General features: G+C 35.3%; 1 protein-coding gene across 1 annotated transcript in view; it reads right to left on the reverse strand.

The window, feature by feature from the left end:
* Positions 1 to 16,176, reverse strand: part of LOC140434444 (myrosinase 1-like) — a 60,033-nt gene that overhangs the window by 23,814 nt on the left and 20,043 nt on the right. Inside the window, exon 5 of the mRNA XM_072522707.1 lies at positions 13,949 to 14,242. Coding sequence (XP_072378808.1) covers positions 13,949 to 14,242 — 294 coding nt within the window. The remainder of the gene's footprint in view (positions 1 to 13,948; positions 14,243 to 16,176) is intronic.

The following is a 16,176-nucleotide window of genomic DNA, read 5'->3' on the forward strand; positions in this document are numbered from 1 at the left end:
AAAAAAACAAACTATTTCGTAACTATCCAAAATATTAAAAATATTATTATCATTCTCTTTGTAGAAAGGATCTCTCTCTAATCCTGAAAATTATAGAGGCATTAGTCTGATAAATACTACATTAAAATTGTAAAATACTACATAAAAATGTGAACGGCAGTCACAAAAGATAAAATCGAGGAAAAAGCGAACATGGCAGATGAACAGCAAGGGTTCCGGAAGAACCGCAGCACAATAGACGCAATTTTTATTATCAGACAAATAATAGAGAAGTCTATTGAATATAGAAAACCAGCATAGATGTGCTTTGTAGATTTAAAAAGTGCTTTTGACAGGGCGAAGCGAAATGACATCTTAATTTTATTACAAGCTGAACAAATAGACCATCAGATAATAAGGACAATTAATGAAATTAACAAGAACAACAAGACCCGAGTTATAATGCTAACAGGGGAAACAGAATGCATATAACTAAAAGATGGAATCCGCCAAGGAGACTCGCTCAGCCTATTGTTATTCAATATGGTGATGAATCAAATAATTCACGAAGTAAGAAAACGACACGGATACCACATGGGAGCGCATAAAATCACGATACTATGCTATGCCGATGATGCAGTATTAATTGCTGATACCGAAGATAACCTACAAAGGCAGCTTAATTACAATCTTAATATGAGAATATCCGTAGAAAAATCTAAATGTATGGTGATCAGTAAAGAGCCGCGTAGATGCAAACTAGAAATAGACGGCAAAATTGTAGAACAAGTAATGAAATTCAATTATCTAGGAGTAGAGATCACTAGTGACAGGGATATAAGAACACAGACTACAAGGCAAGCATAAATAGCGGCAAGAGTAAGTGGTTGCCTCCGGGAAACCATATGGAGAAACAAATATCTGACCACGGAAAGCAAAATAAAAGTATACAAGACAACAGTAAGACTAATCCCAACATATGCAGCGGAGACAAGGACCGATACAAGAAAGACCAAACAACAAATCAACAATATCCAAATAAAAGTATTAAGATTAATAGCGGGCATATCATTAAGAGACAGAAAAACCAACAGAAGTATACGCGAACAATGCAAAATTCAAAATATTAAGAGGTGGATAAAAACAAGAAAAAAAACTTTAACGAACATGTAAACCGAATGGGACCAGATAGATTAGCGAACATCTGTAAAAACAACAAGCCTTATAGCAGAAGACCCGTTGGAAGGCCGCCAAAAAGGTGAAAAGATAATGTACAGTCAACAACGACTGAAACAAAATAATAGGCAGACAAACAGGAGTAATCCCAGTCGCGCGAAGAAGAAGAAGAAGAATTCTCTTTGTTTTTGTTACTTTATGGTTTTAACAACCCTTCTCCAGAAAAAAATCATGAAAAAAAATCTGAGAAATAAGTATCAATATCCTCAACTAATAATAAACGAAAAGATCGTGCGAAAGATAGGAACTAGGAAGGAACAGATTATCGTGGCTAAGAAACATCCGACAATAGACAGGACTAAATTTTAAAAAGCTAATAAGAACAGCTAAAGACATAGAAGAGTTGTCAATTGTCGTAGCCAACCTCCATTGAGGAGAGGTCACTTTAAGAAGAAGAACTTTCTTGAGTTACACCAATATTTTCTTATATATCTTATCTAATTGGTTAAATTGGTTCATCTTTCCTTCTCCTTTTAAGAACTTTTTATTGAAAATTTTTTGATATGGCACTACTATTTCGGTGCCTACCTTAGCCCATTCAATGCTCTCGACACGCATAAGTGTCAGATCGGTTCTTAGCATAGTGCGCGCTCTATTTTAAAATTATTGTATGTATTACAATATTATAAAACTAGCTTACTAGGCGAACTTCGTACCGCCTTAGAATTAAATAATATGTCAAAATTAAATAAGCTCCTCTTTCGAATCTGTTAACTAACAGAAACCTCTGGGTAATGAAGTAAATCCTGTCGTGGTGTCAATAGTAACTTTGCCATTTTCAATATCTAACAACTGCTTCGACAACACAATTGCACTTTGATCTTGCTGCAAAAATACTCAAATGTTATTTATCAATTGGAGCGTCTTTATGAAACACCACAAATTGGATGATGTTAGTCATGCATTTAGTTCATCCGCAGCAGTTAATTTGGGAATAATTAATAAATAAGGAATATTCTGACAATATCTCATTTTGGTTCTATTAAAAATGTTTTTAATTGTCACAAATATCTTTTAAAGTTATGTCCTATGTCCAGTGGCTGTAATGACCTCTTGTGGTCACTGTACATTCATCCCGAATGAATAATTTTTATACCTGTAAATCATTGCCCTATTTTTGGCGATGTTGCAATCTAATGTTTCATTGATTTGTATGTTTAATGGTCATTTAAAGGCAAAATGTACAATTTGTCCTCCTTCTCCATCCATCCAATGGCACTACAGCCCAAATCGGGCCTTGGCCTCCTTCAACAGGCTTCTCCAATCATTTCGATTTACCGTTGTTCTTTTCCATGAACGCGTTCCTAGGCAGTTCCTGGCATCCTCATCGACTTCGTCTTTCCATCTCTTTTTAGGTCTTCCAACAGGTCTTTTTCCCTGCATTCTTGCATTTAGTAATTTTCTGGGGATTCTATTCTCATGCATGCGGACCACGTGCCCTGCCCACCGTAATCTCTGCAGTTTAGTGTATTGTGCTAGAGTTGGTTCGCTATATTGCTCGTATATTTATCTATTATACCTAATTCGCCAGTTGTTGTTTTCACTTATTGGGCCCAGTATCCTACGTAATATTTTTCTTTCAAACACATCTAATGCATTGGCAAATTTCTGTGTCACCACCCATGTTTCACAACCATAACTTACTATATGCCTGATTATTGTTGTATAGACCCAGAGTTTTGTTTTCCGGTGTACGTCTCGCGATTTGAATATGTGGCCCATCGCGAAATAGGTTTGCCAGCATAAGCCTTCTATTTATTTCCGGCTCTTCTTCATTGCTTGCGACCAGATCCATTCCTAGGTATGTGAATCTATTCACATGTTCTATATCGTCAATAAAGTGTTGTTGCGGCGGTCTATTTGATCTGGTTTGTATGAGTAGTTTTGTTTTATTTGTATTTATTGCTAGCCCTACTGCTTCTGCACTCTATTTCAACTCAAGGTAGGTTTCTTTTGCTGCATTCACTGTTCTGCTGATTATGTTTATATCATCTGCGTATGCTGCTAATTGGGTAGATTTGTTTGTAAGTATGTTATTTCCGCTCACCGTCAACCGTCTAATTACATATTCAAGAACAAGATTAAAGAGCGTTGGAGCCAGTCCGTCGTCTTGTTTCACTCCTTGCGTTATCGTAAACGCATCAGTGATCTGTCCCTGAATACATACCTGTGCTTCTGTTTCTGTCATTGTCATTTGCACTAGTCGTGTTAATTTTGATATACTTCCAATATATTAGGTAGAATTGTTCTATCTATTGAATCATAGGCTTGTTTAAAATCTACAAAGAGATTGTAAACGTCCATGTCATATTCCCATGCTTTGGCTAATATTTGTTTAACTGTAAATAGTTGGTCAATGGTAGATCTATTTTGCCTAAACCCTGCTTGGAAAACAAATCATATTCCCCGACGATTTGTTCCGTGAGAGGTTGGAGTCTTCGATTAATGATGTTTGTGAGTATTTTGTATCCCGAACAAAGTAAAGAGATGCCTCTATCATTCTGATACCACAGTTTGTCTCCTTTTTTATGAATAGGGCAGATTATACTTTTCTTCCATTGTTGGGGGATTTCTTCTTCTATCCATATCTCTCGTATTAGCTGGTACATCTGTTGTGTCAAATTCCTTCCTCCTTGCTTAAGTAGTTCTGCCGGTATTTTATCTATTCCCGGTGCTTTATGGCTTTTTTGTATGTGGATTGCCGTTTGGACCTCCTCTAGCGTTGGGGGTCTAGTTAATTCATTTTCTTCTCCATCTTCCCTCAGTTCTTGTTGTTATACCTCCTGCCGTGCCTGCTGCTGCTTCTGTTGTTGTAATGGTGGTTGTGTCCCTTTGTTTAGTAATTCCTTCAAATATGTCATCCAGATTCTCTTAATTTCGCCCATATCGCTAATGATTTTAGCCTTCTTATTTTTGCAGAGGCTAGTCTTCGGTTTGTATCCCTGTCTTAGATGTTTAATAAATTGGTATGCACTACGTGTTTCGTTTTCCTTGAACTCCCTCTCTATATTCAGCATCTGTTGGTTTTCGTACTTTCTCTTTTTCTGCCTGCACAGTTTATCTGCTCTTCGTCTTTTGTTCTCAAGCTCTGTTTTTCTCTCTCTAGTACGTCTAAGTATGTAATTTTTTTGTGTTTCATTTCTTTCCTGTATAGCTTGTTGGCATTCTTCATCGAATCATGTTTCTTCTCGCCGTTGTGTTTTTGTTCCTAGGACTTCTTTCGCTGTGTTGAGTATGATACCGCTTATGGCGTTCCATTGGTTTTCTATTGTAGAGTCTGCTCTGTTTTCTTCTAGTAATTTTTCATCCACTGTTCTCTCAAATCTTTCTTGTACCTTAGAGATTTTTAGGTTATCTAAGTTTAGTTTTTCTTGTTTTGGATATTTTTCTTTTACCTGTCGACTGATTTTGCATCTAAACCGTGTCTGTACTAGCAGATGGTTTGATGGTCTGTCCTCCTTCTAATAAAGTTATATTACAGATAAAGCAAATGCTAAGCTAACTACGATATGATCATTGGAAATAACAATAAAACTAGTAATATTTTTGCTGTCCCTCCCGGAGCGCCAAAGAAGAAAATTCCACGAGATTCCGTGGTCATAGCGGTAACAGCAGGTTCCATTTTTTACTTTTACCAGAAAGTGATCTGAATTTGCATCCGCTCCTCTATAACTTCTACTGCCTTTAACGGCCTTCATATGTTTCGCTTTAATTAATATATGGTCTGTCTGATTAATTTTTTGACCATCTGGTGACATCCAAGTATCTTTATGAATCTCCTTATGGTCAAAATATGTGGTTACAGTACGCATATTATTTTTAAAAGCAAATTCAATCAATCTTCTGCCATTTAAATTGCTGTTTCTGTGTTTAATCCCTTCGCGGTTATTTGTCTGTAAGCATACTTCCTACCAGCTTTTGTGTTAAAATTTCTTACAATTAATTTCATATCATACGATGGTATTTCGTGAAACAGTTTTTCGAGTTGTTAATAACAGTAGTCTTAAATATTCTTATCCTTTTCTTCTGTTGGGGCATGTACATTTATAAATGTTTTTCTGTACTTTCCCCTCATTATTAACTGACATAATCTGTTTGTTATTGGCTTTAATTAAAAAACCCTAATCCTAATTGTCTTTCAATGTTTCCACTGTTGAAGAATATGTAGTTCTTAATCTCTGTGCAGAAAATTCCCTTTTGTTTGGTTTCTTGGATAGATGCAATATCTATATCGTACTTCTCTGGGGTCTGGGTTCCTCTAACATTCCATTGTCCAATATTGCGTTCCTCTGAATTTATTTTTATTTTTTATAATAAGCTGTTTATCCTTGAATGTGTCTATTTTCACTATTGCTATTATTGGTTTTCCGTTTATGATCTTGATTTTCTGAACGTCATTTGTTCTTATTTTCATATTCAGTTTATCTTCTATGAATTTTGTAGCGTCTTCAATTTCTTCATCTTTTTTAAGTACTAGCCTTTATATTATAACATTCTGTTTTCTGATTTGTTTTTCTGATCCATTTTCTCAATCTTGTTCTTCAAATAATTTACTTTATACTTTAGCTCTAAACTTTCTTTTTTTAAATTACAAATTTCCCCTTGAAAGTTTTTGGTCTTTTCTTATTGCTTTTACTTCGCGCATGAGAATCATTATCATTTATTTTAATTCTGGGTTTTCACACTGGTGGAAAGGGTAAACTTTGTTGCCAAACTATCCACATTTAAGAGAGGCATACTTGAACACCTAATTGCTTCAAAATATTTATTAAGGACCACTGAAGCAATAAAACAATTAAGAGGTATTTTCCTTCGATTTATTTACACAATAGACTTAAGGGCTGGTTCAAACATTGACAATTATCGCAATTCTGATAGTTACATAAAGAGTTATACAAATATTAGCTTTACAGTGAGTGCGGGGAGGCAGTAACAGATATACATGAAATGATAAAATTGAGAGAGACCAACTATATACGTTTTAACACAAAACACCGGGTTTACAAGCGCATTTATCACTTACGCACCACGCACTTTTCGGGATCACACACAACACCCGGCCTTCACTTGCCGAGAGGCAAATTGGCACTATCTGTCCTAAGTTATATACCCCGGAGGAGGAGCGGGTCCCTGATATAGGGAGTCAGTCGCACACACGTTAACACGATAGCTGACGATGTGAGCGTACAATTTGATAAAATAACTATACTACGATTACAATATACAGGTTGTTTTTACAACATACTGCCCCCAGTTGAAGCACTAGCTTTAACATTATAAAAAGCATTAAAAAAAAGAGTACATAAAAAAAACAATATGAGTCATAGTATACAAACAACATATGAGTAAAAGTACTAAACCTAATAACATTAACATGACCCTTCACCAGGAAGGGGACACAATTTTGTTATCGTGCGTTTGAAAATCCCATCCTTAGTTTTAACAGATGCAATTCTCACTCGGCCATCTTTACTCGGAAAGACTTCCATCACTCGTGCCAATGACCAGTAGAGAGGAGGGAGATTATCTTCTTTAACTAACACAAGGTCATTGGGTTCTAAATTTTTGAATGGGAGAAACCATTTTAGACGATTTTGAAGTCGATTCAGATAATCAGTCGACCACTTTTTCCAAAAAAGTTGCTGGAGCTTAGAGAGATTTTGCCAGATGCTAAGTCTATTTTCCGGGATAGTGACCAGGGGTAAGACATGTGAAATCGGAGGGATCATTAGAGAGGGCACAAATGGGCCGAGAATTAAGTACGGCTTCAATTTGGGTAAGCACGGTACTGAATTCCTCGAATGTAATTTTGAGATTGCCCAACAATCTATAGATATGATGTTTAGCGCTCTTTATAGCGCTCTCCCAGAGTCCTCCATGATGAGGAGATCGAGGTGGTATTGTTTTCCACCGAATTTGAGAGGAGGCTAGAAATGCCTGAATAGAAGAGTTAGTTTCCTTATTTTTCAAGAAATTATAGAGTTCGAATAACTGATTTTTAGCCCCAAGAAAGTTTGTCGCATTATCAGAGAATATAGTCTGAGGGAGACCTCTTCGACTGATAAAGCGCTTGAGAGTAAGAAGAAACGCTTCTGTTGTGAGCCCACTGACTAATTCTATATGAACCGCACGTGTGGACATACAGACAAATAGAGCTATGTATGACTTTATCAAGGGACTTTTACGAAGTTTAGAGGCCTTTATTAGAAAGGGACCACCAAAATCCAAACCTACATGAGCAAAAACTTGAGCAGAGCATAAGCGTTCCTTAGGTAAATCAGACATGATTTGAGCTAATGGTTTGGCATTAAACTTGAAACAAACATGACATTCGTGGACTATCCTCTTAATCTCCCGTAGACCATTCAAGGGCCAATATCTAAGGCGAACTTGAGAGAGAGTATTCTGAGGACCTGCATGATGGAGCCTAAGATGTTCTTTTTTGAGAATTAGACGAACAACATGATTTTTCGAGGGGAGGAGGAGAGGATATTTTTGATCAAAGGTAACTTCGGAATACCTTAGACGTCCACCTACACGGAGCATTTCATTTTTGTCAAGAAAAGGAGCAAATTGTAAGAGAGACTTATTAGAAATAATCTTATTGCCTTTGAGATCAGCAATTTCTGAGGAGAAACTTGAGTTTTGCAATAATTTTATAATTTTCATTTCGGCATTTTGAAGTTCAGATACTTCAAGTGCACCGGATAATTTTTGAGTGCCAGACTTTGCGTTATTACCAAATCTGAGTACATAAGCTATAGTCCTTACATATTTCGTGAAACTGGAGAACCTTTCAGAAAGCATGACAAAGAAATCAAATTGAGCACTTCGAGTGTGAAGAACAACTTTTCTTTCTTCAGGTAATTTATTAGAATTAAACTTCGGACTATATTCAGACAAATTTAGGTCAAATGTTTGCAAAAACTGAGGACCGTGAAACCAAAGAGTGGAGTTGAGTATGTTAGAGGGCATCATTCCTCTGGAGAGGATGTCAGCAGGGTTGTCTTTAGACTTTACGTGTCTCCAATGAGAGTGAGAAGAATTTTCTTGAATTTGAGCTACCCTGTTGGCGACAAATTGATTCCATCTGGAGTGATGTGATCTGAGCCACGCCAAAACTATCTCAGAATCGCTCCACATGTTTATAGAGGTAATAGAGGGCAATTTATCCTTTATGATATCAACCACCTTTGTGGTGAGCTTGCTAGCCAATAAAGCACCCATAAGTTCCAGCCTTGGAAGCGTTATGGTCTTTAAAGGAGCAATACGACTTTTCGAAGCAATGAGAGAGCACGAGACATTTTTTGATTTGTAGATAACCCGTATATAACAACAAACAGCATATGCTTTCAAACTTGCGTCAGAAAAAGAGTGAATTTCAATAGAAGAAATTTCATGACATGAGAAAAGACATCTGGGTATGCTTATGTCTTTGAGAGCAGCGAGATCAGTTATAAACTTCAACCATTCATTTAAAATATTTGAATCCACGTAGTCATTCCAATTAATTTTAGAAATCCAAATTTTTTGCATAATAATTTTAGCAAGAATAGTTACGGGATTAATGAGCCCTTGTGGATCAAAAATTTGAGCGATAATAGAGAGTACTTCCCTTTTTGTGTAATTATCCTTTATTGATAATTGAGGTACAGAAATTGAAAATGTATCAGTACTGGGGTTCCAACAGAGACCTAAAACCTTATTAGAAGCATTCTCTGGTGAAATAACATAGGCAGAGTTTGTAGAGAGAGTAGAAACATTTTCTAAAAACATTTTTGAATTAGAGCACCATTTATGAAGAGAAATGCATGCCTTGTTAAGTAGGTCAGTTATCTCATTATGAGCCTTAAGAAGAGTTTGCGTGTCATTGGCCCCATATAGAATGTCATCTACATAGCAGCCTGTTAAGAGAGCATCGGAGGCCAATGGGTAGTTGTTTTGATGAGTTTTAGCTAATTCCATCAAACAACGAGTACTTTGAAAGCTTGCGCTTTTTGTTCCATAAGTTACGGTTTGAAGCTCAAGACATTCGATGTCCTGTTCTGGAGAATCCCGCCAGAGGATATTCTGCAGGAATGTGTGATCAGGATGAATTTGTACCTGCCTGTACATTTTTTGTATGTCGGAAGTGAAAACATAGGTATACAATCTAAACCGAAGGAGAATGTCGAAAAGTTCAGGCTGGAGAGTTTTTCCTTTCAACAGGATGTCATTAAGAGAATAGCCACTGGAACTTTTCATGGAGCCATCAAAAACCACCCGTAATTTGGTAGTTAATGATTCTTCTTTTATAACAGAGTGATGAGGTAAAAAGTATTTATTTTCTAAGTGCACATTTGTGAGAGAAAGAGGAACCTTTTTGGCATGTCCAAGAGAAACATATTCATTGATGAATGCTTTATATTGAGAGTATACATTTTCGTGTTTTAAGAGTTTATTTTCTAAACTAATAAACCTTTTCCTAGCCATGTTGTAAGAATTGCCCAGCATTTTATGTGCTGTTTCAGAAATGAGAGGAAGCTTTACCTGAAACCGACCAGAAGGTAGAATTTGAGTTGTTTCAGTGAATATTTGTTCAGCCAGATCCTCAGAGGAGGAGATTTTAACAGAGGGGGTCACTTCTTCGACTTCGAAGAATTGTCGAATTATATTATCGAGCTTATCTTCCTCAGATGTGGACTGGACAAATAAAGAGACATTTGACTGTGTAGGGGACAACTGTGAGCGATAAATTCCTTTGTGAAGTGCGTAAGGAGGTAAAGAACCAAACATAATGTACCCTAAGTGTGTGTTCTGGAGAACAGGGAGTCCTTTACCTAAACGTATTAAACCATCCGATAACAATTCGCTATATATGTCACTGGCAAGAAGAAGATCTATATTTCCAGGGACAGAGTAGGTGGGATCTGCGAGAGTGACTGTAGAGGGGATATTAAATTTACTTCTGTTCATGGATACCTGAGGGAGTCTACAAGTTATGTTGTCTAAAATAGCACAGGAGATTTTGAAACCATTACCATTTCTTTTGTATGGAAAAATTTCTAGATCGACCATTTTGTTCGAGAATGAACTATGTTCAGAGATAGTAGAGATTTGTAACCTTTTGCTGTAAGGAGAGAGATTTAATTTTTGGACCAAATCTTTAGAGACAAATGACGACTGAGATCCACTATCTAAAATACATCTAGCGTGTATTGGTACGCCATGCTTTGAATAAATAGTGACTAGAGCGGTTGCCAGCAGAACATCCTGCTTTATTGACAGAGCAGAGAGAGAAGTCATCACATTTGAGACCTGAGAAGTTTGAGATTCAGAGAGAGAGACAGAATTACTTGGACCGGCTTCACCATCAGACCAAGTGTTTTGTACATTGCGAGAGGTTGCGTGATTTTGTCGTTGAAAAGATCTACTAGAAGAAGAGCTATTTTCATGGTCATTGTGCAAGAGTGTGTGATGCCTTTTCTTGCATATACCACATAAACGTTGAGACGAACAATTTTGAAAAAAGTGTTTAGTTCCTAAACAGTTGCGACATAGTTTGTTTTCATTAATAAATTTATACTTATCCTGTAAGAGAAGATTAGCAAATTTTGTGCATGTATAAATAGTGTGTGTAGCATTATTACAAAATACGCATGTTTTGGAGTAAGAGTTATTTTTATTACTTGCCGAAGAGAAGAGAACCGTTTTAGAGTGAGTTTTAATAACTTTTTTATCGTTATTATCTGAGGAGTTTAACTTTTCCATAATGTCACACTTTTTTTCTAAAAAATCAAAGAATTGATTTAGCGTGGGAATATCTTTTGACCCTAACTCGTATTCGAAAGACCGGTGAGTAGTAAAGTCCACTTTTTGCAAAAATATTTCTATTAATAAGAGATCCCAATGCTCGATGGGTACATTCATATTTTTTAGCGCGAGTAAGGTCTGTTTTGCGGTGACCAAAAATTCACGTAAGGCCTTTGCATTAGTTTTGACTAAGGATGGAACTTTCAAAAGACGCTGTATATACAAACTAATTACGCGCGATTTGTTTTCGTACCGATTTCGAAGAGTCTCTAACGCGATTTGGAAGTTTTCTTCTAAAACTTGGATGTTTTCTACCAACTGGAGAGGTTCGTTGCGTAGAAAAGATTTGAGATAAATAAAACGCTGGACGTTGTTGAGTTCCGGGTTATTAATAATTAACGTCTCGAAGAGCTGATAGAATGCACTCCATTCTGAGAAGCATCCTGAGAAAGTTTGAATTTTAATTTCGGGAAGAGTCACTTTAGCACTAGCTAAACGTGGAGAAGTGGAACTGGACTGGTGTGAAAGAGGTTGGAGCATCTCCATTTTATGCTGAAGACCTGCTAGAGTTGAGAAGTATTTTTCTTCAATTTCTTCCCTATCGCGTTCTTCAGTGTTTGCTTCGTCCAGTTCCTCAATCTGATCCATGAGGTCATCATATTTGGCGTAACAATTCGTTAGTTCAGTATGACGGAGTTGGAACTGCAAGGGATCCGTTTCTTGAGCAGAGTTATCCCTTAACCAATTAGAGATACGAGAGATTTTTGATTTCAACGGTTTGCGTTGTTTCTTCAATTGATCCATTGCGGTTAGAGATGTATCGAAAGCTTTGCGAGATATTTATCTATGAGAGATACACGAGAAATAAAAAATTTTAGAGTCTAAAATACAGCTTAGTCCACCCCGTATAATAAACAAGAGTCTCAGAAAATAATGTCTGTACGAATCCTGCGAAATATAAACTCGTCCCGTATACTAATAATATGCGTTCGAACTTTTGAATGTCCCTGTACGCTTGATTATAAAAATATATCTTGGAACGAACTCACCAAATAGAAATGAAAAATGAATCGTAAAAAATCCATAAATCCATAATCACATCACATGTTTCTTGTCAGCAATTTTACTTGATAACGGCGAAGAACGATAAATCTAAGAATGTTGGGTGGAAACACTTCAAACACTTGCGTGGTGACGTAATGTTCCATGTACCATTTATCTTATGCAAAGTTCTATTTTGTGAAGAGCACTTAGTAATGGGTTTTATTTTAATTTTTATGGAAAGAGAATTAAAATAAGAGAAAATTAATTTAATTTATGAAGATAAATCAGAGCGGGAATTGCGATAAACAATATATTCGGTTCGAAGAGACCACAAATGGTGGAAAGGGTAAACTTTATTGACAAACTATCCACATTTAAGAGAGGCGTATTTGAACACCTAATTGCTTCAAAATATTTATTAAGGACCACTGAAGCAATAAAACAATTAAGAGGTATTTTCCTTCGATTTATTTACACAATAGACTTAAGGGCTGGTTCAAACATTGACAATTATCGCAATTCTGATAGTTACATAAAGAGTTATACAAATATTAGCTTTACAGTGAGTGCGGGGAGGCAGTAACAGATATACATGAAATGATAAAATTGAGAGAGACCAACTATATACGTTTTAACACAAAACACCGGGTTTACAAGCGCATTTATCACTTACGCACCACGCACTTTTCGGGATCACACACAACACCCGGCCTTCACTTGCCGAGAGGCAAATTGGCACTGTCTGTCCTAAGTTATATACCCCGGAGGAGGAGCGGGTCCCTGATATAGGGAGTCAGTCGCACACACGTTAACACGATAGCTGACGATGTGAGCGTACAATTTGATAAAATAACTATACTACGATTACAATATACAGGTTGTTTTTACAACACACACCTTTTCTTAATTGGAGATCTAGAGATTTTCTTACATTTCGTAAAATGATTCCCATCTTCGTCCTCATTTGTCCACCTTTTTACTTTACCATCTTCAGTGTATGATTCTTTCACTTTTATATATCGTAAATTTTTTTTCGTAGCCATGACAATTTGTTATTCTAATAATTATTTTAAACAATATATCACCTACCTTCTTCTAGATGGGTAGTTACCTGTTATCTGATGTAATGCTGATAAAGACTTAATAAAAACTTAACTTGTTTGTAAATCGTTTACTATCGATTAATTTCAAGTTTTTAATATTTCGTTATTAACGCACAATTAATAGCTTTTAAGACACAGCACTCTGTGGCAAAACAACTAGATATTACCCGATTTTTCAAGCTAAATATCGGAGCCGATTTACGCACGTCTACCTCGTTTGTAGATTGATATCCTTTTTTTTCCTTTATTTTCTTACATAAAAATATTACTTATATATGGAACTAACGATGTAAATGGATGCATATATCGGGCATATATATTAAAAGGATAAAGTAGCTTGGTTTTCTTCTTTACCAAAATTGATTGATGTCCCTTCCACAATTATCCGTTGCATTACTTATTTGATTTTTGTTTTTTATTAAACCTAGCTGTAAACGTTTATAATTACTTAATTTAAGGTTTAAAATTTTTATTTTACTCTTTTAAGTATTAATTTTAAATCATAGGACAATTTGTATAAATATGCCAGATAAAATAATATTTTATATTTAAAAAATAATTATTTAAAAAAAAATTTTTATTAAAATCCTTTGTAAAAGGTATATATTTTAAGGCAAAAAAAAAAAAAAATATATATATATATATATATATATATATATATATATATATATATATATATATACCTTTTACAAAGGATTTTAATAAAAAATTTTTTTAATATATGGTATACAGCCAAATACAGGAACGTAGATTCCTTGTGAATTATTTTAAAGTTAAATTTCACTATAACTTACCGGATAGCCGTTACTGGCAGACTCAATGTTTGAAATGTTACCCAAGACGACCCTTACATCATTGTTGTAGCTAGTAACATTTGTAAGATCCTCTGTGTCGTCCGCTACTGTAAAGGCAACATAATAATTTAAGCCTAAGAAGTCAGCTGTGCCTAGGATATAGCTGATTTCAGCTAGAGTCAATTCGGGCAATCTGCTTTTTGAATAATTTTCTCTCATGCTTCTTTCGTATACACGGATCTTTACATCCTCGGGCCAATCTCCTACAAAGATTGGGTGAGCATAGATTCCGCACTAAACAATAAAAATTTATTATTATTAATTTAATTTAAAATAAAAATTGGATATTTTGCTTTCTTTAATGTGAAATATTTATTGATTATATTATTTATAAACATCTTCAATAATCATTATAGACAAAATTGTTTCGTCATAAAAAACCAAAAGTACATCTCGAATATTAAACCTGAATATTTGAAAGACCAACTAAAACATCAAGAAATGACTTTGGGACAGAACGAATATGCTCCAAGTGAAATTAAACGGTCAATACCTTAAAAATTAAATAAAAAAATCAAACCACAATAACGAAGAACAAAACTCAAAATTAAAGTTTTCTTATCGTAGGTACATCAAATATATTAAAAATAGACTTGGTAAACTCTTAAACAGGCCATTCACGTTCCGATTTTTAGTCCGACTAGTGGTCCAACTTCCGCAGTTGGATATGAAATCGTACCATGAGTGGACTGGTTGGATTAATTGGACAACTAGTGGTACTAGTCGGAACATCTAGAGGGACGATTTGAAGGTCCGATCGAAAATTTACTCAGTCAGTTGACCTTCGGCACCTGCTACGTATGAGATTTCTATGAATTACTTCACACAAAGATCCCTAGTTCGCAATTATTTAATAGAAAATAAACTTTCAATTGCACGAAAATTAGACCTATTAAAATACATCATTCTTCATCAGTATCTACTTTTTAATAAGGCAAATAATTTTCCTTTCTGTAGATCTATTTCGGACACTCTCACGCAGGTACTATTTAAAACATTCCGGATTGGCTACAGAAGAATTATCAACAAACAACAAAAATTAATTCATAGTTGTACTAAAATTAGAAGTAATTATTTCTGTATATTGTTCTGAAGTTATATTCTTGTCGCATCTTATGCAAATTTACTATTTAAATTAGAAAAAAGCCTGAATATTAGTTAGAAATTAAGTTTATTTGACGTTTCGACTTATTCGTTTAACGTTCGGAATATTTCGATAACGATTTCCGAAGTGGAAGTTCAAACGTCAAATACATTTAATTTCTAACTCATATTGTGGCTTATTCCGAACTAAAATAGTAAATTTACTACAAAAACACTTTGTAACTGCTATTTCCTCCCTGTATACAATTTGCTTACAACATCAGCTCCAAACAAAATCTCAATTGGTGCGATCTGTCCGACATCGCTGAGCAAAGATCCCTAGTTCGCAAATAAATAATAGAATTGCACGAAAAATTATTGTAGCCCTGCAAGTTTCTGGTATTACCTTTTTCAATAGTTGTGGAGATATTTTACAGCTGAACTTCAGATCCTCAAATGACCTTCCAGTGACCAGAAAACGTAAAGTTGCTACAAAGCGTTGTTCAGTACTGATACATTTACGCATAACGGTATCTTTTTTGGAAATGAGTAGACCAACTTTTTCCAGCAATAGCGAAAAAGTGAAGTTATCAATTCTGAGGTAATTTTTGTAATCATCCTCATCAATGACATTGAACAATTTCGTGTCAAAATAGTTCACACGATTAACAAATAACTGCTTCATCCAACATTGTTTCTTCTTTTTTTCAAAGGATAACAAGCACAATGCTGCCATTTTCCTCCTTCTAATTATATTTGCTTAGTGTTTACTTGATACATTTCTTGGTTAAGCGATGTACATCGTCGTAAAAACAAACTAGAACTAAAGTTGAACCGCTAGTTGGATAGCAAGTTGGAGCGTGAGTGGAGACGAATATCCAACTAGTAGTCCTACTAAGTGGGACCGCAAATCGGAACGTGAATACCCAGCTTTAGCAAACCATTACGTTAAGTCTACCTTCAAACTTGTCAAGACAATACAAGAAAGCGACAAAAAAGTTGTTGGCATTAAAAGAATGAAACGTAAAATTATTGATTCTGATAATGAGGTTAGTTTATACCAAGACAAATTGTCGTTATAACAT

Source organism: Diabrotica undecimpunctata, chromosome 2 (genome assembly GCF_040954645.1).
Source record: "Diabrotica undecimpunctata isolate CICGRU chromosome 2, icDiaUnde3, whole genome shotgun sequence".
Taxonomy (NCBI): domain Eukaryota; kingdom Metazoa; phylum Arthropoda; class Insecta; order Coleoptera; family Chrysomelidae; genus Diabrotica; species Diabrotica undecimpunctata.